Source organism: Coenobita brevimanus, chromosome 68, assembly GCF_032717465.1.
Source record: "Coenobita brevimanus isolate Jiangsu-jjx chromosome 68, ASM3271746v2, whole genome shotgun sequence".
Taxonomy (NCBI): domain Eukaryota; kingdom Metazoa; phylum Arthropoda; class Malacostraca; order Decapoda; family Coenobitidae; genus Coenobita; species Coenobita brevimanus.
In genome coordinates, this window is record NC_137021.1 from 4128634 (window position 1) to 4156351 (window position 27718).

General features: G+C 40.4%; 1 protein-coding gene across 1 annotated transcript; it reads left to right on the forward strand.

Annotated features, from left to right (window-relative positions):
* The first annotated feature begins 1895 nt into the window (after positions 1 to 1895).
* On the forward strand, positions 1896 to 25890 carry LOC145405812 (uncharacterized). Its single transcript, XM_080277051.1, has 16 exons — positions 1896 to 2022; positions 2173 to 2658; positions 4370 to 4530; positions 5024 to 5138; positions 5476 to 5617; positions 9675 to 9868; positions 10616 to 10728; positions 11213 to 11450; positions 12286 to 12461; positions 13068 to 13203; positions 14568 to 14718; positions 15274 to 15461; positions 19884 to 20131; positions 20611 to 20737; positions 24076 to 24162; positions 24412 to 25890. Exons 1-16 carry the CDS (start codon positions 1896 to 1898, stop codon positions 25764 to 25766), a joined length of 4044 nt encoding a protein of 1347 aa, XP_080133177.1. The 3' UTR covers positions 25767 to 25890.
* The last annotated feature ends 1828 nt before the right edge of the window (positions 25891 to 27718 follow it).

Here is a 27718-nt window from a genome sequence, read left to right on the forward strand (position 1 = left end):
CGATAATTTTGTTATATTATAATCCTTTTAGATCGACCTGCACCTCTTGGTGTCAGCGTCGTGCTTTTTATTAGTCGAAGCCTACCCCCGTCCTTGAAAATACAGTGTTCCCATTTCCCTCTTCCAAGCTTCCTCGACAAGGCAGATTTTCAGTGGAGACGAACTCTTAACTTACGTGAAGAAAGGCACCAGCAATGAATAAAAACTTAAAAGAACTGAAACCAGCGGTTCTTTCCCAGTGATTTAGGGTAATTATGGCGCACTGACATGGGAGTGATGCAATGTTTGTCATGTGGTGGTCAGTTTCCGTCCAGCCCTTGTCCATGATGTAGGTAGGCTCTATCGCCACAGGCGTTCTGAATTTAACTTTTCTGCCTCCAGTGTTGCTAGGATGATGTTGTACATGGGACTACCAGGGTATAAATTTGCCTTGCTGTGTATTTTGAAATATATACTGGATCTGCACAAGTGGAGGGTTTACAAAATACAGTATATAGGATCAAGTACATAGAGCTTTAGTGATATGCATACACATGGTTTTGCGTTTTTTACTTAATTGTTTAAGCATCGGATTGATATTCATTTTTTGCCATTTCTTGCATTTCGGCTTCACTGGATTATTTCTTTATGTGCTGGACTGAAAATTCTGAAATCCATTATTTCAGTAGGAAAGTGTACATTGAGAGCACTTTTACATCAGACATTTGCCTTGATCAATTTTGTATTTCTCCCCATTTTTCCTTCTTTTATTTTCTTTCTTGCTTTTATGTTAATACTTATATACTCAATTGTAGGTCTTTTCCTACAAGATATTTTCAACTTTTTTTATATTATATAAAGTAGCACATATTAAAGGTTTATCCTTACTTTCAGGCAGTTGTTACTCCATTGATGTAATTCCTTCTTGCAAATTGCACAGAAACAAGAGGAGAACGTGTGCAGTCAGCTGGATTTCAAAATTCGTCAACCATCTGTACAAACAAATCATTTGTGATCTATAAGGTAGTACAGTATACAGTAATTGTTGGGCTTTGTGGAGAGAATGGAGAATGGGAGACTGACTAGGAGACTGTATGTGATCGAGGTGGAGGGGAGGGGAGGAGTAGGGGGAGATCAAGGATGAAAAGGAGGGACATGGTACAGAGGTATATGAGAGAAGGGGGTGTTGGAGAGGTTAGCCTGCTCCTAGAGGACATTGTGATGAGGCATTATGTTTATGGCAACCCCTTGTAGGCTTAGTGTCTGGTGATAGATAGATAATTATAAGGAAAAAGCATACTGTATGTAATTAGCTATAGGTTACTGGGTTATATCCAGTTTTTGAACATTCCTTCTCAACATGTAGCCAGCAGTTTTAATAATTTGAAGTACTGGTATGATATTTCCTGTTCATTCTGTGCTTTTTACAGATCTATAAATGCTATAATATCTTTCAGTCCATCTCCAGTACTTTCTGCATAGTTAGCCTTACCACACATATTTGATCTACACCTCCTTTACAGTTCCAGAAATCACCCTATACAGTATATCCCTCATCCGTCAGATAGTTTGACATTTGTTCGCCTGTACTGTTACACTTCTTTCATTGACCCGAGTAGACTTTCTCCATGATAACTTTCTTTGCTAAGTTTAGTTACCTTCACTTTTATACACAGGCACATTCATATTCTTCTTACACTCCACTGTTACAGCTGCATTTCCCATGAGGTTTGGGGGGGTGACCATTGTATCATTAGACAAAGTACAAAATGCTGTTTCTTTTCTTTTTTATTTATTTATTTATTTATTCATCAGTTTGTTTCTGTACTGTATTTACATTTATTACTCTATTTCTGTTAATGGGAATAGTGAGGACATCTCTGTAATGTAGCTACTTTCTCTGTTCTCTCTAGATGATGAGCTGTTCATACATGTGTGGCAGTTGCTTTCAAGTGTGTGACATCAATGCCTTCAGCCAACATGTTTGTCATGCCAGTATCAGTACGTCAGGTGACCAGGATGAACTGGATCATTCACAGAATGGTGAATAAGCAAAACACCTGTGCACACTTTGTATGTCTTGTTTTTATTCATATTCATGTTATAATTTTGTTGTCCAGATGTTACTGTTCATAAGTGTTCATTTATTTTTTTCCACTGTGAAGTTATTACAGTACCTTTACTGTTTTTCAGATGAAGTGTCAGCTGATAATGCATCACTTGTGGAAACAACCTCAGTTATCTGTAAAGTTGATGACTCGCATAGTGATGTGGTAATCTTGAGAGTGAGTGACTTGGGTGGAACAGAGGCTGATCAGGTTACCATGTTGGTGTCTGAGAGACCCAGTGAGCTCATTGATCAACATAATTGGCAGAAGGAACAGGAGGAGAGAATTAATGTGATACAATGCTCTTACTCACAAGATGAGAATGAATATACTGACAAAAAGATGATGAATTCAGTGCAAGAAGAGGGAGTTGCCATGACCAAGCAATACTCAGGTGAAGATGAGGAATTATTGGCGGAAAAGGACTCAGCAGTAGAGGTGGAGATGATAAACATAAAAAAGAGGAAGAAATATCAAGCAATGGAAGAATCATACCGCCTCAATCGCACAATGAGAGACAAAGACTTCAAACTGGGTCGCAGTAGTTATTACAGCTTCAAGGACACACTGGGTGAGGCTGCTGAGTGCTTTACTTTTGACAGATAACATGATAAGCAAGAAAGTATTGTGGAAGGTGGTAGTTTGATGGTATATGGTATGGAAGGAAAACTACTAAATGTAGCTAAAGAAGGTTTATGGTGGTGATGAAGCATGTGAAAGGGTAGATAGATGTTGAAATAAGTGGTTTAGTATCATTTGTACAATATAGCCTAGGAAATAATTTACCTGCATTAGGTAGTAACCTCATAACCAACAAGTGGATGCTTGGTGGTCATGTGATATAAAGAACTTCACATTTATTGGCCTAAGTCCAAGGGGTAGTTAGAATTAATTACTCACATGTGCTACTCAGGGGAAAGTGACTAATTTCCCTTATATGTCTGGATTGTGTTGTCTAGCTCTAGACCTCCTACACTTATGATAAAAAAGGGCACTAAACACTGGATGATGGATGGGTGGTAGGATTTTACATCTTTTCCTGTGTCAGCCTTGTTCACTTATAGCAGCACTCCATGCTGTACAGTCTGTGATTGGATCTCTGTTCAATCTTTTTAACCTTGTGGTTATTTTATATTTCCATCATGTAGAAGAAGATTTATGATGTTTGTGGGGAAAACTTTACTAATGATGCAGAGCAAAGTGATGTGAATTTGACAAGGGTATAGAGACCAGTTTTGACCATACAGAATTGGTGAAAGAGGAAATGTTTGGAAATGTTGGAAATAGGGCCTAACAAAGGTGAGATGTAGGGAGAACTGAATAAAATTGTATTGCAAGGAGGAGAGTGGCATGAGCATTGAGAGCAGGAACAAAACATAGAATTTTGAGTATGAGAGTAAAGAAAGCATTATATGATATGACCGTTTACTTGTTGCAACTTGAACTCACTGCTGTGAAGCCTTGTTGATGCTGGATAGGTACTGCGTTAATCAAGAGTGAGGCCTGTTGTACAAGTTCCAGTACCCAGTACAGTACCGTAACTCAAAACTATCTGTAGAATGACGTGGAGGGACAAATGGATAAATGAATAGATTCATAAAGATTCCAGCACAGTTAAAGAGCTTATGTAATTGGAAGAGTTAAGAGTTACTGGTACACTAATGGTAATTACATTTTATGGAGTGAATGGAAAGAGAAAGGCAGTGGGAAAGGGTTTGAGAGTAGGGTGAGTGGAAGAAAATGACCAAGAACAAGATGGAGGGTTAATGTTGGAAATGACCAAGAACAAGATGGAGGGTTAATGTTGGAAATGACCAAGAACAAGATGGAGGGTTAATGTTGGAAATGACCAAGAACAAGATGGAGGGTTAATGTTGGAAATGACCAAGAACAAGATGGAGGGTTAATGTTGGAAATGACCAAGAACAAGATGGAGGGTTAATGTTGGAAAATATATTAGGGAGGGTGGTATGTTATGAGAGGGATGATCATTATGTTGAGATAGATGAATCAGGTGATTTATATATTTATGCTACCCATTACAGGATTGTTTTTGTGGCTGTAGGCTCATCTGGGTAGATAGACTTCTGTGCTGCACGTTTTTGTATATAAAACACCCCCTGCACTTTGTGTGACATAGAGATCCTAAGATTGAATACAGGAAAAGAATACAAAAGGATCAGTGTAAGAAAAAATATTCTTTATCTTTTTAACAGGTAATAGGAAAAGAACACAAACAGAGTCAAAGTAAATGACAGTGCACTTAAATTTTTTTTTAACAGGCGACTGGGATAACCGCTCCACCCTCCTCCTCCTACAGTTGATTAGTAGGTTTCCTCACACCCATTTTCTTCTGCCTTCTAAGACTGAAAAGAGAATGGGCCACTGGGAGGCTGTACACAGAGAAATGGAGGCAGCTGGCTATAACTTCACCATCCTTCAGGTAAGATGTGTGTGTATTTGTCATAATAGTAAAACCACAGGTTATCAGACTAATAAGCCATTCTGTCTGATGATGTATTTTATACTTTATTCTGTCTGCCTTTAGAAGATTTGCTCAAGCTTAATAAGAGAAATCAGGTTATGAAAGATTTAATGGAGAATTTTTTTTCTAACCCTATCATTACAGATGACTTTTCCAAAGATTCACAAAATCGTCTAAAAGTAGGATTAAAAATATGACATTATATGTCATAATGCTGAAGGTGTTGAGACTGTATGATATGTAAATGTTTGGCTCTCCCCTTTCACTGGCCATAGTATTGATGGTTTTGTAGTTTCATGCATTCCTTGTCTATGGGTTATAGCAAAAAAAGGCTGTTATAATGATGATGATGGTAATGATGATGATAATTAAGAATGGGTACAGGTAAATTGTTCCTTGAGTATACAACCATCATGAGTAATTTATCAAATAGATATTCTTTTATTCTCAGCTGCGAATGCGGTGGCGGGAAGTGCTTCAGAAATATCGTTGGACAGTGGATTACAATGACCAGCATGAAGTGAAAAAAACTTGTGAATATTTTGATGAAATGAATGAACTCTTCGGTAAGTGTATGGCTGCTTTTCATCCCTACAGCCAAATGGTTGGTGGGGGTTCCCATCATCCACTTCTTTGATGTAGTGTTACCTGCAGGTGACTTTATATTAGAGGTTTCCAGACATTTTAGGTGACATAAGCTGTCCAAATTTTAAATGAATTTGCACATCATCCATTTCCTTTCTCATCAGATCTTTCTCTTTGATTGGTAACATTCATGTATACCTCCAATGACTCTCATTGTCATCCTGTCTATGTTCAGTCCTTGAATATGTTGATAGTGTCTCATGTTATTTCTGTTTATCCATTCATTAATACCACAACTCTTAAATTGTTGACATGCAGGAGACTGGGACAGGGATGCAACTGAAGCCCTGCTGAATCAGATGAAGCAAATGAAAGCTGAGAATCAAGGCAAGAAAATTGTCAGGATTGGTTATGGGGGCTGGGAGAAGATCACTGAGAATCTCTGCAATGAGGGGCACAGGTAGGATTTATGCAAACTACCCTATGACCATTGATTAATTACTTTCACTAACTTTGCTTCCTCAGATCTTATCCACAACAGGATGGAGGGTTAAATTATCGTCACATAATACTCTTTCCCAAGAAATTGAATTAGTTCTTTACGTGGAATTACTGTACCATACTTTAAACTTTCACTGCAGTTGGTGCGCTAAGGTTTATTATGTAGTCTAACACCCAATGATTATATCTACGATCCTATAACGCCTGAATTATATTACGACCACCCAAAAAATTCTCGTTGCTTTCTTTTATGTTCTAAGTAATAACATATATATACAGTTTTAATGTTTTCTTAATACTGTATTATAGTTTTTTTTTTCATACTTAGCAAAATAGTCACGCTCATCCTTACCAACATAAAAATCTTAAAGGTATTCAGATACAGTAGAACCTCTTTAGTCCGGACCCCTTTAATCCGGATCTCTGTTAATCCGGACAAAATTTAAAAATAATAAGCTCCAAAAATATGTTGAAAGTAATTCTAAAGTCATTTTCAGTATCGGCGTGGAAAGCGATTGTCATTCGTTCAGTCTCAGATCACGCTAGGTCGCTACATGGGCGCCTGTTTAAACACGCGCTAGCATTCGTTCCATCAACTAGTTCACCAACCATTTATATATTTACACTGTATTTCAAAAGTTAATCCTCCTTACCATGCCCCTTAATGCAAGTGTAGCTTCTGCAATGAATAAAGGTGTTAAAAGGAGGAGTTTGCTTACACAAAAATGGGTCAGAATATTCTGCAGTGTTTAGTGATTACTGTAGGTTATTTTTTGTACTTAAATGTGCTTTACTTGTACATCAAACATTAGCTTCTTGCCCACATGGGTATTATCAATATGCCAAAGATGACAATGTATTTTTTGCCTACATAAGTTTTATTTTTATTCCAAATATTACAGTTAATTAATTTATTTATTTTTTTGCCTACACGGGCCTTAGTCACTTACTACAATTTAAAATGTAGGCTAGTTTCTTGTCATGGCCTTACTTGTAAATTATGCAATACAAAACTATCTTACATGATTAGTTTTGTTATTTTAGTACCGGTATCCTTTCATCTTTTGCAGTTACGTAGGGTTGACATATGCCACATATGTTAATAATTAACAAACATACCATATGTAGACAGAGTTTGGTATGAACTGAAGATTACCCTGATGGTCTGGACAATCTGCTAATTCGGACAACCCTTCCCCCCATATAGTCCGAATGAGAGAGGTTCTACTGTACAATCATTTGTCTTACGAGCATGTTATAGAAATGAATACAAAAATAGCTTTGTGTCAAGCAAAACAGGAAGGATTTTATTACTTATTTCAGCTTAAAGGCAGTAGAAAACATTTTTTTTTTTGTGAGTACTTAACCAGTCCAAACACTGCGAACTAAATTTCATTCATTCCATAAATCATTGCAATATTTGATAATAATCCTGAGTAGACATAGAGCTATACTCTGATTTAATTATTCTCTACAATCTTTGTAGTGTAGCACATCTGAAGACCCTGGCCTTGGCTCTGACACCTCAATTTCTTCAGTGAGGTGTGTCCATTCATCAATCTCTTCATCATCAGGCGTATAATCATTACCTGTAACGAGAAATTTATTTACAACATAGAGAAATTGGCAGTTAGACACAGACAGACAGGCAGACAAACAGACAGGTAAAGGTAAAGGTGGGAGCTTACACCATGAGGCTCTTAGCCCTGGTGCTCATCTCCGTAACATAGGCCTTTGAGTTTGTAGCAGGTTATTTACCATTAACCGGGGATACAACTCCACTGCATCATCCAGGTCACCACAGTTACCTCCTCCAGGTGTTACCCTAGATATTCGTTTTACCTACCAACCCACAAAGGGTGGATGGACACGTGAGTCAAGTGACCCCAGCTGCCTGCACCAGGATTTGAACCTTGCCGATAGTGGGCAGTCAGTGATGCCAACCACTCAGCCACTGCAGGGTAGAAATGTAGATATATAGGTAGAGAGACATAGCCATTCTTATATAGATATAATAACTATCAAGATTATAACAGATAGGGCCTTAGCTATGTAATGTATGGTCAGTGTTGCATAAAAATTATCAGTATACTCATAATAAAAGCATTCAGTTAAAGAAATATTTACCTTAGTCTGGGCACTCATCTTCAGATTCACCATCTGAAAGACTGGCATCATTTTAATGATTTTGAGAGCCAGGTGACCACTTTAGTGCACGCCTTATGCCATAAAACCGTAAGCCATCCATGGTCCTGTTGAAACTGACTTTTAAGCTCCGGTGACGAAGTGAACTGTTTAGTAACACTTGCTTACTCACTAAAAACAGGCTAGTATCACACAAATTCTGCCAACTTATCACACCTGCAGAATCAGTATGACATTGTGTAAAAGCAGTAGTTTTACAGAACATCTAACTCACCTCATGAAGTGACAAGAGGCTGAAAATAAAGGAGCTTCATGGCCGTGCAGCCCATCAGCTGATTCCTGGGGAACATGGGACTGTAGATGTCAGATACCATCAACCTGTGATGTTGCCATACTAAACCCTGGTTCAGTAGATCATGATGAAATTGTATCACTTGCCAGCCACCCCATCAGCTCCTCATTTTGTGGATAGCAGTGGCCAGGAAGTACATATGGGACTGATGGAGACCATGCATGTGCCCCCTTTACTCAAGTCAGTCACTTGATGATACACGAATCCGACACTTATAGCTCCTGTATACTAACTACTAAAGACGGTTTCACACCGGTGCCGTATATATGTCGCTAAGTATATTCCCCGTACAGTAAGACCTCACTATAATGGACTAATTGGGACCTAAGCCATTCCGAAAAATGCGAAATTCCGATAAAAGCAACATCTGGACTTCCCCCTGCTAATCTGGACTTTTTATGATATATCAGACATTAGTCCAGAGTGCATGAACGGTTTTTAAACTGTTCTGACTGCCATTGTAGTACTGCACTGTGTTATAACTTCACTACATTAATCAAATGGTATCATATATATAATAATACTGTACTGGACACTGATAAACATGTCTTTTATTTACTTGATTGTGATGAACATAGCTGAAATGGTCAGGCAGGCTGGACTGTTTCTGGCTTCATCGGACTTTTTCCGATGTATAGGAATTTAGTCCGGTAGCTCCTCGAGTCCGATAAAAGCTAATTCTGGTCGATTGAATCCGTTATATCGAGGCTTTACTGTAATTATTATACTTTTAAATGATATAACAGGTTAAGACTATGATAATACCCAAGAATTTTCCAAGAATATGCCGTACGTGTATAATAAAATTACGAATATGAAATTAAACACAAAAATGATTCAAAAATGCATTTACATGTGATTAGCTTACTGATCACTATTTCTTCCGGAACCCCTAACTACCTCTCGCGAAACCCTAGGGTTCCGGGGAACCCCGGTTGAGAAATGCTGTCGTATACCGACATATATTTGCACTCTTTCAGCGCATACCAAAAATATATACAGACTTTGACACACATTGCAATAGTTTGACTGTCACATACACTTCTTTAACATACATCCTTTCCCAATTGGTAAAGAGTTAATTTTAGATCTGATTATAATTCTTCCATATTGTAGAAGACTGGTCTTGTAGTGGGTCATTTATTGAATGATAATGATTTGTAGTTTATTATGCTTCCCCTTCCAACCCATCAGGGAGTGAAACTCAGTGGAATTAATGCTAAGAAATTTTAGCCTTGTTCCCTCCAAGAAACTCCCTCACTTAAGAAGTAAACTTGATTCACATCACAGATGCCAGTTTCAAAAGACCACATTTAGTGATGTTTCATGTCTCTGCTGAAATTTGCCGCTATCTCTATTTTGAAATACTGTACTCTTGTAATGAGTTGTCTTTTATTTGGCATTTCCAGAATTCATATATGTATAATATAGTTCGTTTTATACATCATGATGTCATTAATAGTTATTGGAATACAGTATCATCTTTTGGAAGAGGACTGCAATGCTGTCATTGATACAGGTTCAACATCAACAAGGTGGAGGGTCGCTGGCGCAACTTGGTGACTTTATATAAGACCACAGTTGACCACAATGTCTTGCCTAATGTGGAGCCTCGTTCGATAGCTTACCAGACAGAATTGGAGGGCCTTGTATGCTACAAACCTCAACGCCGCCAAAACTATGAAAAGAAAAAAGGACGCTCCGTTGTCATGGGTATGTGCCAAAACTTCTTAAATTATGGTTTCTAGTCACAAGGAACTGGGCCCTGGGCTCTTTTTAAGTACCTAGGAGCAGTAATGGAAAATGGAGGCAAATGTGTAAAGAAAGTGGAGAGTTTATTAGATGGTATTGTAAAGACCCTGATATGGAATAGAGGTTTACATATGGGCACTACTTTTGAATTGCATGTTAGTGTTAGTGCCCACATTGATGTATGGGTGTGGGACTTGGTATGGCCGTAGTACTAATAATTGAGGTTAAATACTGTGCATATTATTAGAAGTACATATATATGAAAGCTGTGGAGTAAGGAAGTCTGTTGATCAAGGGTAGCAGATAGCATAGTCTGCAGTCACAATAACAACATAATACTCACACTGCTCATTATGTTGACTGCTTCAACACCGTCATTATACGGAAATATACACGTATGGTCAAGTGCATCTAGCCCAGATATCAGTGACCAAGTACATCTTGTCCAGTCATTGGTGACCATGTGCATCTAGCCCAGGTATCAGTGACCATCATCTATTTGTTATTCTTGTTCAGGAGTTAAAAACAGCAATGTAAACAGTGCATATGAAGTTGGAAGTGATTAGATTTATTTGGAGAAATACTGCACAGTTAGGGACAAAAGTTTACTTAACACATCACCTCTTCTACTTCTCACAGTCCTCTTCATGTGGATATTCTACATTCCTTCCCTCAACATCTCAACTATAAAAAATCAACATATTCCAGAACGCTTCCCCACCAGTGGATCTCGCCTACTACTGCAGGCTTACAAAGACTCCATCAGCAACTTCATGGACCCTACTGTGGATAATAGGGTGGTGTGGGATGTTATCAGACAGGTAACATAATCAGTGCCTGCACATGCTTTGGTTTCTCATCATGTGTGCCCAGTTACATTCACATACTGTATGTTGTCCTTGGCATTTTTGTTAGCATTTTTTTCCGCTCTTTCTCTCTTTGCAAATACTCAGGTTAATCCTTACCATGAACGCCTGCCTCATTACTGGCTGTCCTCTTACTCTCTGTATCTAATTTATAATGCTATATTACACAGTGCTACTGAACATGATTACCCTTTAAATGATTTATACTTTGATTTTGATAAAAATTGTGATTATATAAAAAAATTATGAACCTAGAGTGGATTTTATGATAGCAGTTTACACCAAAGTTATTTTCATTGATACAGTGGTGCAGCCTGTTTAGCCGGTCATGGACATTGATGTGATTTTCAGCACTGCATCCCATTCATACAGTTGCTAAATTAGGAGATACATGTCCTGTAACACATGCTAATGTAATTACTTTCTGTATTAAATCCAGAAGTTGGAATCCGAAGGCCATAAGTACTCTACTGGGAAGCTAAAGGAGATCTTGACAGGGATGATCAAGGGTTTTGAGAAATGCCAGCAACACAACAGCCTCCCAGGAGCCATTCGTAGGTATGTTCCATTCTTCAGAGAACTCTCCGAGATATTTGGAGTTCATGAACGATGGCCTCACCTCCACACCACACGCACCAATGCCATGAAGGCCAACAGGAAATTTAGACTTCGACTTCGTAAGTTTTTTTCAGTTTTTAGATATTTATGCATGGTTCCTTCATGCTGATGAACTTGGACTTTCAGAAAATGTGGTCTCTGTAAGAACTCTAAGTTATAAAATGAATCATTAGTTGACATACCAGGTATTTTGAAACTGGATGAAAATATTCATTTCCCATACAATTAACGTGTTAATCAAAAGAGAACATTTGGTTTGAAATAAATAGTATCTGGACCTTCTAATCATCATCATCATCATCATTTAGTCCTTTGTGCTTCATGAGGAGTGTAGGAACCTGAGGCTAGGCAAGTTGATCCTGACATTTAAGATGAGAATGACCAGTCTCACTCATCCCTGAGTGGCAATACATGAGCAATACTACTCCAGCCACCCCTTGGGTATGGAAACCTGCACAGGCTTAGTCCGATTGGAGCACCTTAATTACCCACTAAACCACCAGGCGCCACAATTTGATTATATGGTTACCACCCAGTGTAGTAAATGGTTTCCTGGTGTGCAGGAAACTGTTTGGCCTGTCACCCAGTGTAGAGTCACCCATAGATGGAAGGAAGAGGAAAGAATGAAGATAAAAAAGGTAGAAGAGGGAGTGTAGAGTCACCTATAGGCATAAGGAAGAGGAAAGAGTGAGGGAAAGAAAGAAGAGGATGGAAGGAAAGCAGGAAGAAAGGAAAGGGCAGTCACCCGAGAGCAGTACTGCATCAAGTGAGTGGGTGGTGAGTGCCCCCACCTAAACTGACTTCAAATATTCATTTCCCATACAGCAAACTTTTTGATCAAGGGAAAGCTTTTGCTCTGTGATAAATAGTAACCCTGCTGTCTTTTTCATACAGAGGTAAGCCAGCAGCTGTGGACAATTGATGAGTCACGTGCCCTGCTGGAGGTGTATCCTGGGGTGTTAGAGACCCATGCATCCTCTCACGGCCAAGCTGCACAGCCATCACATCTCTGGCTACAGCTGGCCAAGGCTTATGCAGAAACTGGACACCCTCGAAGAGATGTTCCAGAGGTGAGAGTGTAACATAGGAGGAGTATGTAATGTGAAATAGGAGATATGTCTTTTTTATGTGTGTGGGAATAGTGACTGGTGTGGTGATGGTGGCAATGAGGGATGCTTTGGAGGTAGCAGTAGCAAAGGCAGCTTCAGCTGATGCTGCTGTAGAGGTGACAGTGATGGTGATCTGTAGTTGCTTCACTTGTTCATTTTATTGTCTTTCTTATAATGTATATTTGCATTTCATTATGAATATGATTATTTGATTTTTGGTGGTCTGTTGGGTTAAGACATTCTAACTGGATGTGTCCCATAAGGGTTAAAGTCCATGAGGTAGTTAGAGATACATTACTCAGATACTGTATTGTCATTCTGGGTTGTATACATGGTTACCTCACCTTAAATATGTAGACTAACTAGCTATGATAGCATAAACCCTTACTTTTCCCAGTGGGGCAATACAGGATTTTATGATAGATGTTTGTGTAGGTGGATAGAGTATCCCACCAGGTAAAGCCAGTAATTATTGAGCTAGATATCATTTAATACTCATATATCTCTATTGATAGTACATATTATACTATATGCACATCGTATTTTACATCATAAATTAATCTGCAGATAGCAATCCACATAGGATTGCTGCGGCAGGGTTATGTCCAGGGCAACAAATTTCCCTTCATTGAGGAGATGCGAAGGGTCAAGGAAATAGAAGAGGCTGTTTGCTACAGTCCAGATGTCTCAAAGTTCATGGGAGGTAGGTGTCCAGTGGTAATTCTTAGTAAGGAGATGGTAGCTATATGCAGACATTACCATGCGGTACTCAGTATTCATAAATAACGTTTTAGCCATGTTACTCAGTTATTTGTGGTTCCGACTGGTGTGTTGTTTAAGTGTAAGGCTGTCTTTGTTTTTAAATCATATTCCTCTCCTCCCTAGAATACTATAAAACCATACTTTATATATATACATATATATATATATATATATATATATATATATATATATATATATATATATATATATATAATCATCATCATCATCAGCCATTTGAGTATCCACTACAGGACCGGCCTATCCCAACCGAAGTCGGGATGATACAGCCAATGTATCCAAGTGGCTTAGGCTGTCTGGTAGAGAATGTATGTAGGGTGAGAAGTGCTTGTAAGTGTAATTGTAGTGTTGGAGTGGCTTTGGATGTGTGTGTAGTCTGTGAACCAAGTGTAATCGGCCCGCGCAAGCCGACTTGGTGCAAGCATACTTTACAGTAAGCGACACTGGTTCAACCACAGCACCCCTTGTGTCCGCCAATGCAGTGCGTGGCCAGGTGAACACTCCCAAAGTTTATTACCCTGGTGGGGCGCGAACCCCACAACAGTCCAGATCTAAATCTGATAGAAAACTGCTGGGCAGAGATGAAGAAAATCATGGCAGACAAGAAGACATCCAGTCTGGACAACTGGCAGATGTTTGGTTTAAAGGAAAGTCTTTAGATTACTTTAGAGATCTAAGTGATTCCCTGCCAAAATGCATCCAGCTGGTCCCGAAAAACAAGGGAAGCATGATTTCATATTAATAAAACAAACATTGTGATATACTGTACTATGATTTCTGTGTTTTTTAATACCTTGTGGGGGGAGGTCCTAAGTCAATTTGCAGTAGCTGTACAGTATATATACACTACATATACAGAAAACTCTCAACTACAGTATCTGGCGTATAGTGGCCAAAGGGTTGACTGAAGGCGATGTACAGATGGAAATTGACATGATACCCCCCCCCAGATGATGTCTAACCTCCTAAAAAACCCTATAACTGTGTTGTACAACTGTAGATACATGGTGTTGGTTAATTGCTGATCTAGTGGGGTATTGTTTGTTAGAGTAATATTAGGAGTTAATGCACCGGACCTTGGAATGTATACTGGTACCTGAGCTGATTGAAGAAGGAAAAAAATTCTCAGCATGACTTTGGTTTTTAGTAATAGTTGTAGGTCATGGCATCCTTGAGGAGGAAAGAGAGATCGAGATAGTGAATGATGATGAGGATGAGTTTGATAGATGTCAAGATTTGGGTGGGGAAGAGAAGTCAGAATGATGATGATGATGTTGGTTTTGACAGATGTGGAAATTACATACTGGAGCCATGTGGCAGTAGAGAAGCTTCTGGATCTGTACATGGTTCACCAGGCTGCTGCCCCCAACCTTCCTCATGCACCCAGGGGCCATGTCTTCTCCAAGATCACACAGGATATGCATCAGGAGGGATACTGGTAAGGGATTTTAGCTCATATAACTGTGCATATATGTATATAGAATGAGACTGACTAGAAGAGTGTATGTGAGTAAGCTAGAAATGGAGAGGAGAAAGAAGACCAAGAATGAGATCGAGGGATGGAGTGGAGAGAAATATGATGGAGGGGGGTGTGAGTTGGAGGGAGGGCAGCCAAATGGCAGAAGACAGAACAATGTGCTAATTACATTATACATTGTAGTGGGATAGTGACCTATACACCTTAGTGGGATAGTGCCATATTCACAGTATCTAGTTTTTGCCCCTTAACTTTTTTTTCTCTCTCTCTCTCTCCTTCCACTAGTGTACTATATTGTCTTTTTCTTTACTCCAACACTTTTTGTTTTATTTCTGGACTTTTTCTTTGTGTCTGCACTTCTTTTTCTTTACTCATGCATGGTCTTTTTCTCTACTTTTGAAATCTTTTTCTTTGCTGTAACACTGGTTTTTTCTTTACTTTGCAGTGTCTTTTTCTTATACTGTCTCAGTGTCTGTTTTTTGCATGCGACTAATCACTTCAGGTGTCCCTAACCAGGTACTCACAGGATGAGGTACGAGAGCAGTTCCACGCATTGCTAACCCAGTACAACACACGACAGTCCAAGCCGTGGGTGCCTCCTCCAGCTGGCCGCCATTCTCAAAATCCTGTGGGTGCTCCATACTTGGACCGGTTGAAGCGTGTGTGCCAGCTGCGCCGTAGCCTTTCCCTTAGCTGGACAACAGGCATGTCTTAGATATTGATGTTATTCTTGGAGTTCTTGCAATGCTATACATGAAGTCTTTACATAAATGCTTGGTGGTAGGTGGTGGTGGCCTTCATCCTTTCACTTGATGTAGTGCTGATTGCTTCTTGTTTCATCTTTATTGTTCTTTTTCTGTGTCTGCCTTCCATTCTTCTTATTTCTCCCATCCTTACTATCACTTTTTATCATTCTTCTTTACCATTTAGGTGGCTCTATACCGATTGACAAGCCTGTTGGTGTCCTGTAGCACAGGAAACATATACAATGCCGGGTGGTAACCATATAAACAAGTGCTTGGGTGATGTGAGGCCTACTGTGATGCCAGACACCAGATCGGTTGACTCCAGATCTTCCCTTTTCCAGTCAGATTCCTCATTCAGCAACTGACTGTGATGCTGTCTCCAAGCATCTTAAATATCTTCACTGTCCACAACTACCTTTCCTTTGTAATTCGTCATTCACTCCTCACCTGTGATATCCCTGTTTTCTCTCATCTGTTTTACTTCCTTAAATTCCAAATTCTGCCTTCCAGCTCTGTAAAGGTTGTCCAGTAACAGTCTCTGAGACTCAAATTTTTCCCTGTATACCTCCCTGGTGGCCCAGTGGTTGTCAGCCAAATAATCCTCTCTGTTATCACCCCTTCTTCATTCCTGGAAAAGCCTTCTCCTTAACTGTTACCTCTACATCCTCATTCCACCATCATGTTACTTTTTATCTTGGTGGGCCTCTCGTCCATCCACATACTGAATCAGTGACTCGCAAGAGATTGTTCTTGAGGATCTGTACTGCACATTGACACTTGGGTCTATAGCTCCCTGTTCAGCCACCACTCTACCCATCTCACTATAGAAGGCATCCCTCACTGCTTGATTTATCCATCCATCCATCATCCATCCATCCATCATCCAATCCAACATTGCCCCATGAGGAGCGTAGGAGCCCAGGGCTAGGCAGTTGATCCCGACATTTAAGATGAGAGTGACTAGCCTCACCCATCCCTGAGTGGCAATACATGAGCGGTCAACCCCAACCACCCCTTGGATATAAACCTTCACTGGCTCAATCTGACTGGAGTGCAACAATTACCCACTAAACCACCAGGTGCCAAAATATGGTTAGATGGTTACCACCCAGCTTGATTTATCAACTTCCATATTTTCCCCATGGGTCCATTGATCCATTTCTTCACTGGCTGCTCCATTAATACCATGTCACAAATTGGTAATTTGTGTTGCTGCACACTGCACTCCCTCTAACCCTAACATCCTTCACTAACTTCCTGTCAGCCCTTCTGATCAGGATATAGTTTGGCTACTGTTGCATGCAGACTATAGTCTCACCAATCTAAAACCAAGGTTTGGGTGGGGTCTGGCGCTGGGTGCACCCATGCCATACTTCCTAAACGAGCGATGAGTAGATTCTGTTATATATGTAATAGGCATCACAGATAGGTACACACATACTAATACAATATAAACGTAAGTATTCTAGCGTATCAAAGGAAGGTAAACTTGTAATGCATATGGCTCTTGTACATCAATAAAGAAACGTGGCATACATATTTTACAGTGGTGCTGAAAAAAATGTAGTTACTTTTACCGACTTTCACGGTAGTTCTAAGTTGGGTAAGTAATGTAACAATTATGTTTATAATATAATTTGAAGGAATCAGTAGAACATATGCTATTTTCTTAATAGAAATAAATAAGTTAAAACACTCACGAGCGGCAACATCCAGATCCATTGGAGGGAGATTTAAGCTTCTGTCATGTGCTTCCACTGTTCACTTTGTTATATATATAACTTAAAATATATTTATAACTTAAATTACTTTGTCTTTACACACACACACACACACACACACACACACACACACACACACACACACACACACACAGAAGTGGGTGAAGTCATGTCAGGCCAGGTGGCGAGGTGTGAGCGGACGAACTCTAACAGTGTCAGGTCAGCCACTACCCAGTCAGAGTATAGGAAACAAGGCAACGCTGTACGCCGGGAAATCCCCGGCTGGACTTCACCCAAACCTTGGTTTTAGATTGGTGAGACTCTAATATGTAATCAGCCTACTTCCTTTTCCTAAAAAGTGTATTGCACACAGTCATGTTCATTGTCTCCCCAGATTCCATTATCTTTACCTTTTCTGCATTCCTAGTGCTATACTCGCATCCTCTACCCATCGCTTAATATCCTTGAGCTGTTGCACCTACATGACCATTTAAATCCCCGTCTGAAACTACAGTCTCATCATCCTCCATATCATCAGCCACATGTACCAGATCATCCCAGAATTTGTCCTCTTTATCATGTAAGCCACCTTTTGGAGCATATCCCATTGTTACTGTAACTTGAGCTTTCAAAACATCATCAGCGCTGTAATCCTTTCATTCACTCTAAGTGCATTCATAACACATTCCACCCACTTATCTTTGACAAACTCACTCACACCATCATATCCATTTACACCTCACTTCCAAAATAACATAACTACAATCATTCTCAGCAATCATCCTTGCTGGCTCTCCTATATACCTAACTTTCTGTAAGCAGCAGATATCAACCCTCCTCCTGCTTAAGGTCTCTACGACTTCCCTTCCTTTCAACCTTTCAAGCTACTCACATTCCAAGATGCCACTCTGAACCACATGGAAGATTTGGTCTCCTCAGGCTTGCATTTTACAGTGCTTGATCTTGATTTATTGTCATCCCGATAGTTAAAGTAAGAGACTGACCACAGTCACCCCTAAGCACAGCCCTGAGTCCAGGCAGGGGATCAGGAACCCTTAGCCCACCAACTGTGGCTAGTGGCTGTGGCAGTGGCCTTGGGGAACCCTGCCAGGACAGCTACAGGGACACCCTCCAAGTGTGCCTTAGTACTGGAACTGCCTCGTCATTACACATTCAGTGATAGGGGAGCCTCCTGGGGCACTACTCCCAGGTTAGAGCCCCTCTCTTTTGAGTGGAGGCAGCAGCCTGGGAACCACAACGCCCTGTACTCTCCAGCGCAGATTTGAGTCTTTGAATCCCAGCCCCAAAACCATGCTGACAGAGCATGCACCACGCCTCCCCTCAAGTCTGCCACTAGGGTGATGGGGGGTTAAGTTTTCTGGCCACATGCCCTGCTGACATCAGCGCCAGTGACACAGCAGAGTATGGTGTGTGGTATGTAAAGTACTTGATAGTGTAGTGCTTAAGACAGTCAGAGAAAGGTATTTGCTCTCTGTATCAATGATACTGGAAAAAGGTCAGCAGGTGATGGTCAGGATAGACCTGAAGGCTAGGGAAACAGGAGCTCCAGCTTTCTATGTCACTAACATTTCCATCCTTCTGGGGAGTATCATCCTGCTTGGTTGGTGCAACAGCCTACACCAGTGCAGGAGCTTTTGTAAATGATATGAAATGTAACAAAACTGCCAAGCCCCGGGCTCCTACGCTCCTCATGGGGGAAAGTAGGATTGGGTGATGGATGGATGGATGGATGGACAAAACTATTGTTCCAAAAGCGCTTTGCCAATCTTGTAATGCCAGCCTCTTAATTCCACCTCTTTCTCTTGGCTAGTAAGAATTGATATAGCATGGGAGTGATGTTTCAGTATTTTACATTCTCAGATTGCATAACAATCTGAACTGATTTAATTAGCAACACCAGTCATTATTATGGTGTCTACCTCAGCAGTTAATTAAATAATTATCAGTGTATCCTAGCCATTATATTGGATCTAATATAACATGGACTTTAGTTCCTGTAGTATACTGTACTTTGGTAATTAGTAAGTGACATGTTTTTAGACTTCACAGTTCCTTTGTTGTTGTTGCTTTACCCTCTTCTGTCTGACCAAGCAGACCTATTGATCACAAGCAAGCAGACATCTTGTGGGAGACAGCAGCTCACTATAGATGGACCAGAGTCCTTCCACATAACAAGCTGCAGGGAAAAGGGAGACTGTGACTTATTCGGATGGAAGAATTATACCTACTTAATGTACTGATATTGTGTCTAGTTTGAGGATTCAGCAGTTTCAGCCTGAGTTTGGCTGTCTTTGAAAGAAGTTTGATGCAACTCTCACTGGTCTGCGGGAAGAATTTCATCCACTTTCCTTGAATTATGTTTATTAAGAGCCAGGATTCCTGGGTCTTCAATGATGAGTGAATGGAAGTGTGGCCTATTGGATTGGGCAAACTTGGGCTGTCTGGATGTTGCCACTCCTCACCCTCCTCTAGGGTGGGAAAGGAGGTCTGGATGATGATGGTGATGATGATTAAGATATTGATGGAGAGAGAGAAAGAGAGAGAGAGAGAGAGAGAGAGAGAGATTTAATTTGTTGATGCAAGTGTAGATTATGGTGCTCAGTAGGGCATAAAGCAACCAGTTCATTTTCTCTGTCAGGAGTGAAGCCCTTGAGTCAGCCACACCAGAATATAGTGCTGAGCATAGCAAGGCAACTGGCAGAGAAGGTGCTAGATGCTGGAAGACAGACCAGTGCTGCTAGAAAGAGGGCAACAGTAGAGAAGGGAAAAGCAGATCGATGTGTAGGCGAAGGGGAGGAACAGCGTGCAGTGACCAGGCTTGTGGAGGAGGTTGTTACATACATCAGAACCAATGGCCTGCTTAACCCAGTTCCTCGCACACGTCAGGTGACTTATCTGCATTTATATTTATGCTATGAAGGTGATCCTTCTTTAAAGTTGTTTCACTTCAGGTTGTTTCATTATTAAGTGGCTTATGAATAAACTCAGTTCATCACTTGAATTTGCTTGTAATTTTTAATAAAATTGTTTTGAAGTCATAAATAAGTTTTGTGTGTGTGTGTGTGTTTGTGTGTGTGTGCATGTGTATATGTGTTTCTGTGTGTCTGCGTGTATGCACATGTGCATGTGCATGAGAGGTGAGAAGACACTTGTATCCACTCAGCCATGGGTTCAAATTACAGTATGCCTCACTTAAATTTATGTAATTTAAAGTACAGTACCATTTTGCCTATTCACAGCCTAAATTTTAGGTTTTAAAAGAAGTGACAACTCATAATTTGGATGCATTATAGTGTAACATAGTGGTATGTTATATATTATAAAAACAGTACATAGGATTGAATACCTAATGCCTATCTTGACAGGTGCGCCTTCATTTGGCTGAGACCCTGCGTAACCAAGAGGAGACTGTGGCAATAGGGGATGTAAGCAATCTTCGTCGGATCTTGCAAGGTCATGGATTGTTGGAGGCAATCTGCAATGTCCCACTTGGTTAGATGCTTTTCATGTTTGTGCAGCTTGTTTGTCATTGGATTCAGTATACAATAAAAGTCCTCTAATCCAGCCACCAATAATCCAAAAATCTCAGTACAGTACTCTGAATTTTTCATGGCGAATTTTTTTTATTTTTTCTGGTCTTTTTTTGAATTTTTCTGGGTTTTATCTATGAATTTATCTGGCTTGGACTTGGACTTGGATGTACCTGCTTGCAACTATTCATTTACACTTCTGTGCTTTTCCAGTGAGTGAAACAGTAACCCATATAATTTTAAGTGTTTATTTAATACTCATGTCACTCTCACAATCACTAATTTCTGCTCAGGGGTGCCCCCTTCATACCCCTGTATACCCAGGGAAGACGAGAGGGAAGGACAAAACGAGCTCCACCAGCCTCTACCCCAGCTCCCAACCTTCCCCCATTTCCCTACCCAACCCAAACCCCCCACTTATCATTTTTAACCAGCAGTTACATCTCAAGCTAACCTCATGCTTTACACTCACAGTCACATTACTAATACACAAACATAAATCACTAGGATATGTAAACAGTATTTGATATAACTATGAACATGCTGCAACAAGAAATTAATGCATTATAACATTGACAGTAAAACAAAAACGTTAACAATGGCCATCCCAGGCCTCATACGTTGGGTGCGTGCGTGCATGTGTGTCTGTGTCTGCCTGTTTTGGTGTGTGTGTGTGTGTGTGTGTGTGTGTGTGTGTGTGTGTGTGTGTGTGTGTGCACCCAACACACGTGGCCTGAGGTGGCTGTTGTTAACGTTTTTGTTTTACTGCCAATGTCATAATGCATTAATTTCTTGCAACAGCATGTTGATAGTTATATTATATACTTTTACCATATCCTAGTGTTCTTTGTTTGTATTAATCGTGGTACCAAGAGTGTTAAGCATGAAACCAGCTTGAGATGCAAGTGCCAGTTAAGAATGACAGGTTGGGGGTGTTGGGAGCTGGGTTAGAGGCGAGTGGAGCTTGTTTTGTCCCCCCCTCCCCTCTTCCCTAGGTATTCAGGGGTAGGAAGGGGACACCCGTGGGCAGAAATTAATGATTGTGAGTGTACATATTTCTAATGTTATCAGAGGTCCCTCCCAATAATCCAAAAAAAACAATAGTCTGAAAGACCCTTGGTCCCTTGCCATTTGGATGATTGGACTTTTACTGCAAATAGTTTGACATTATCTTAACATGTATTCATATGTCTTTGTTGTATGGTATGTTGTTCTTGGTATTATTCGCTTATCCTGTACTTATAAATGCGAAGTGGTAGCGGAAAATTGCGCAACTAAGTTTTGTTGCCATCCTTTAAACTGATTTGCCAGCAACCCAGATTGGCAACCACCTCCTTTAGCCAGGTACACCAATACCCCAGTTTCTGTCACATCAATAACCAACGATTCACTAGGCTAACAGAAGAAATGGGGGAACATTTCCACACTCCGAACAGCCATCAATTTGCTAGTCCGAACACTCCACCCCTCCCTAGGTTTGAAATGAGCATGTCTGAATGGTATATGGTGTTGCACACGGATCTCCCTGTGCTCCCTCCATCCCCTCTCTTCTCCCCCCATCCCTCCTTCATCTCCCATCACGCTCAGCACTGCAAGGCGTGTCTCCCTCTCCATTACCCCACCCTCCCCCTATACACCACCCTTCCCCAACCCTGACTGTCTAACTCCCTATACACCACCCTCCCCCACCCCAGCTTGTCTTCTGTGTGTGTGTGTGTGTGTGTGTGTGTGTGTGTGTGTGTGTGTGTGAGAGAGAGAGAGAGAGAGAGAGAGAGAGCGTGCATGTGTGTGAGTCAATGAGTGAGTCAGTGAGAGTGTGAATCAGTGAGAATGAGTGAGAGAGTGAGTCAGGGGAAGTGAGTGAGTGGGTGAGACTGGGTGGGTGGGGGGGGTAGTAAGGCAATTTGGCATTCTTGTTTCCCTCCCTGTCCCCCTGCCCTCCTCCACCCCTGCTTGACTCTCTTCTTGTCCCCTCCACTCTCCCTCACTTCAGCTTTTTTTTTTTTTTTTTTTTTTTATGTGTCCGACTCTGGGCATAGGCGTCACAGCCTGCTATCAAGGCCCAGCAGTCCTCCTACATACCATACACCACTACATGTCTCCCTCCAGTTCCCCCACTCTCCCCCATCCCTGCTTGTCTCCCTCACCATCCCTTCCTTTCATCCCCACCCCTGCTTGGTGCGCTGCCAACTGCCTATCTGTCAGTTGCCCAGAAGCATTTCACACCTCACGTCCCACCCATCTTACCTTCTTGCACATGATGTTTGATGTCTCATTTTTTAGCAAGAGCATTGTTTATGAGAATAATGACATTACCTATGGTGTTCCTGTGTCAGTCTCTGTTGTTTGAGTAAGGTATATGAGAGTTTGAGCTTCAGTCTGGAATGCATCTCTGGCTTTTCTTCAGTATCCTATGGGGAAAATTGCTTCAATATCCAACATACCCATTGGCCAGACGCTCCCATTGGTACACAGCACTGCTGGAAATCAGGATATGGGTGTATCATCAGTTTCCTATCATGTTCAAGTATGTTGCTTAGGTCTAGGTCAAAATTCTAATCTCTTTAGCTTTCTCTTTTTTTTTTATTTGTAATTGGTGGGAGCATTCACCATCAACTCACTTGATGTAGTGCTGCTCTCGGATTCCTGCCCTTTCCTCTCTTCCTTCATTCTATCCTTCCTCTTCTTTCTTTTTTTCCTTCATTCTTTCCTTTTCCATCTGTCTGTGGGTGACTCTACACTGAGTGACAAGCCAAATGGTTTCCTGTATGCCAGGAAACCATTTACTACGCTGGGTGGTAACCATATAACCAAATTATGGCGTCTGGTGGTCTAGTGGGCAATTAAGGTGCCCCAATCAGATTGAGCGTATGTACGTTTATATCCAAGGGGTGGTTTGGGTTTATTGCACATGTAATGCCACTCAAGGATGAATGAGGCTGGTCACTGTCATCTTAAATGTCAGGACCAACTTGCCTAGCCCCAGGCTCCTGCACTCCTCATGGGGCACCACTGGATTAGGTGATGGATGGATGGATGGATATAGTTTTTATTGTTGGTGCGTGCGTATTACCTGCCAAGTAAAAGCAGTCTGTTGATTCAGTTGTATACTTCATAGTAATCCATGTCAGTTGTAGTTTCTGGTATGATAATTCAGTACACCCACTTTGTATCTTGAAGAAAACTTTTTAGGTGATTATATTTTTTCATATTTTTATTTTTATAACACTGTGTATCTACATTTCCAGTAGGGTAGTACAGTTGTTGGTTTAATTCTGATTGTATTTCTCTCCGTATCAGAGCCTACCACTTATAACTACAACAGTTCAGTATCTCAAGAAGCCAGGAAGAAGAGGAAACGTATTGGTGCGGCAGTCAGAAAAACTGGTAAATTTAATTAGTCACATACATTATTCAGAGTCTTATAATAGATGTTTTAGATAATGGATGATAACTGCATGATAAAGAAAAAATACTCTTTCAGCAGTATTGGTACAGTAATTGTGAAGAGAATTATGGTACTGTATTAACAAACTTTCTGTCCAATTTACTGAAAATGATCTTTGATTATGATGGTTTTTCAGGGAGTTACAGTAGATTTAGAGGTATGCACATCATTCTGTTTATATCTTACAGGAAGACAAGGCAGACAGAAGGAGTTAAACAGCAGAGTGCCAAGAGATGATGAATGTACCACCAGCACAGACCAAGGTTGGGTGTCAGAAGAAGAGGATCAAGAACTGAAACCAAATGCATCAAAATCCCAGGAAAAGGGTGTGGACAATGCATGCGAATATTTAGCCCTTGCTTTAGGGTACTTAAAGAAGGAATTTGATCTGGGTCAGTACTCAATGGTAAAGGAAGTGAAAAGTGAACCTAAAGTCAGCAAAGAAAGGGTCCCAGTTTTAAAAGTTTCACGGAGCTTTCAGGACATCAAGGCTTTGGTAGAGAGGAAGGCTGAATTGGAAAGATTAGGCAGTGACATCCCTCCCAGTACAACAAGTAAAGGCAGCACCACTGACATCATGAGAGGTTATAGTAATGATATTTATAAGGAGCTCTTCCCTGAAATACAAAAAACTAATCTTGAGAGCTGTACTAAAGAAACTAAGGGAGATTTGTATTTATTTTCATGTAGTATGAATTCTAGTTTATGTATGCATTTGCCATCTGAGTTCAGTTTATGTAGCAAAATTATGACATTTAAGCCTAAAACCCAAATAAGAAGGAAGTTTGTCTCTAAAAAGCTGCCTTGCAGAAGTAGACACATTTCTGCTGAGTCATATGAGCCAAGTTCTTCAGAACAAGAGGATGACATACCAGAGGATAGTGATTCAGGAAGTTCAGATGAGGTTGTAAGCAGTACTGGCATCATGAGATCAGTGGATCTTAAGGATAACCCAGAGACAAAGGTAATCCAAACTCGCTCCGGCAGGAAAACCCGATTTACATTTTTTTCACAGACTTTGATCAATGATGATTCTGATGACAACAAAGCACAAATGGATATCTCTTGCAGGTCTCCAGTTAGCATTAGCTCAGTAAAGAAACTAAAAATGGAACCAGAAGTAGAAATAAAATCCAACAAACCTAGGAAAAAAAGGGGGCGCCCTAAGAAAGTCAAAGATGAAGATGCTGATGTTAGTGGCAGTATTGTGGAGAGTCCAGATCCTCCATGCATACTAGAAAGTGCTGCTGAAAATGTAGCACCCCTTGCTGGTATCCCATGTAATGATGTAGATATGGACAATGATGCAGTGCTCACTAATGGTTTAAAAGTAAGTCAGGACACTGCTGTAGTATATGCAGATACCAGTCAATTTTCTGACCCTCTAGTGACATTCATGGAGGAACACCAGGCTTGGAGGAGAAACAAGGAAGAGGAAATAGTGTCTGTCATCAAGCAACAACAACATGAACACACAGCATTATTAACAGAGATGCTGGAAGTCATAGAGAAAATGAAAGCAAAGGTGAAAGAAGGGAGGTGAATTTTTTCACACAAAAGCAAATCTTAGTTTGGGCAAGAATTGACAACAAGTTTGACAGTTGATGTCCGAATCTTGTAATGACATCATTCCCTTCCTTCTTGCCTTACCAGATGGCATAAAGTTGATGGAGTGCTTGTTGAGGTTTTAAATAATTATCATCTCAACCTTACTTTTGTTTTCATATATACTCCATTCTTGACAGTAGAAACAAGGTTAGGATGATGTTTAGAACCATTTTTCTTGTTAAAAATCATCATCATTCCAGAGTGGATCTTGAATTTGACTCTCTCTTGTCTTGTTTTTGCATTTTTCTTGGAGGGAGCAGTTTGCAAGCTCCTGGCCATTGGCTCCTTCTTCCTTGCATTAAAAAAAAAAATAAAAGGAAAGAAAATAAATCAGTTCCCACCCACAGGATTTGGTGAGGGATCCAGAAACAAGAAGAGAAAGCATAAAAATGGAAGAATTGTCAGGCAGCATTCCCAGCGAAACAAGCCACAGTTAAACAATTTAAGCCTTGGGTGCTCTGATGCCACTTCACAAGCAAAACCATTTATCTGTCCATCCATCCATCATCTAATCCTATGCCACACCATGAGGAGCGTAGGAGCCTGGAGCTAGGCAATTTGGTCATAACATTAAAGATGAGAGTGCATACAGTAATTAACTTCATCATCATCATCATCATCATCCGGACCTCCTTTCCCACCCAAGGGCAGGGTGAGGAGTAGCAATGTCCAGACAGCCCAAAATTGCCCAGTCCAATGGGCCACGCTTCCATTCACTCATCATTCAAGCCCCCGGAATCCTGGCTCTATCGGATACGCCAAAAACATTCACCACATTCTGTAGCTTCATATATCGTGGCCTAAATGTACTGTGAGGAAGGCTGAAGTAAGGCCAAAACTTAGTATCTTCATATTAGACAACTTTAGTACTTTATGTGGACATTCCTTGTAGTGTATATCAGTGTTGTCTTTAAGGAGTATGGTGTTCAGTATGCTTGCTGGTATCATTTGCTGTATTAAAATATCAAACATGAAAACTCCTGTGCTGACTGCAGGACCTTCAAACTATATCTCCTTTGTCTGTTTGTTGGTACAGTGCTTAGGACTGAAATAAGGACCCAGATTGCAAAGTAAACATTGCGTGATATAGTTTAAGGGAATATTTTATTGATTTCCCTGTCGGGTACACAAAACTTGACAACCTCAGTATCCTTGGACATGAACATTAACTGCTGCTCCTCCAACTACAGAACCGTACTGGCAATCCTTAATACTCTGGGATGTTTGTAAAGTAAATAGTTTTTTATTCAGCTGGTTTTGCTTGCTGGGAGAAATGACAGATTAGTTTTGTAGGTAGCAAAGAAACTTCAGCAAGAGTCAGAGCCCCTATACGTACACACTATTGTTGACTTTGTCAATTTTTTTCCCATCTTTTTGCACTTATGAAATTTCTTCATCCTAAATGACACTGCTTCCAACTTTGTTTTTACTGAGATGAGGCACTGTGACTAAAAATCCCACCAAGATAATAGGTACCATATATCCAAAGTTAAGTGGCAAACAAGTTGTTACAAGCCTACTTTGTGCAAAATGAGAGTTATTAAAATGCAACCTGCTATCTTGACAGTTATTGCTTGCACACAGAAAAGTATTATACACTAATGTGCATTCTACAGTGGACTGGACAGGAATGAACATTACAGAGGACTCTTTTGTAATTACAAATTAAGAATGTTAAATACACTAGGGAGGAATTGTGAATATCATTGATCGATCATTTCATTAGTAAACTGTGCCACAAAATATCTGGCTTCTCTGATAAAAGAACTGTGAAGACAATTATGGCATGAAAAAACTGTGACTAAATTCCCATCCAGAGTAGCCATACACATTTACATTACCATATTAATAGCTGTCTTACTACCACCACCAATACAAACTAAGGCA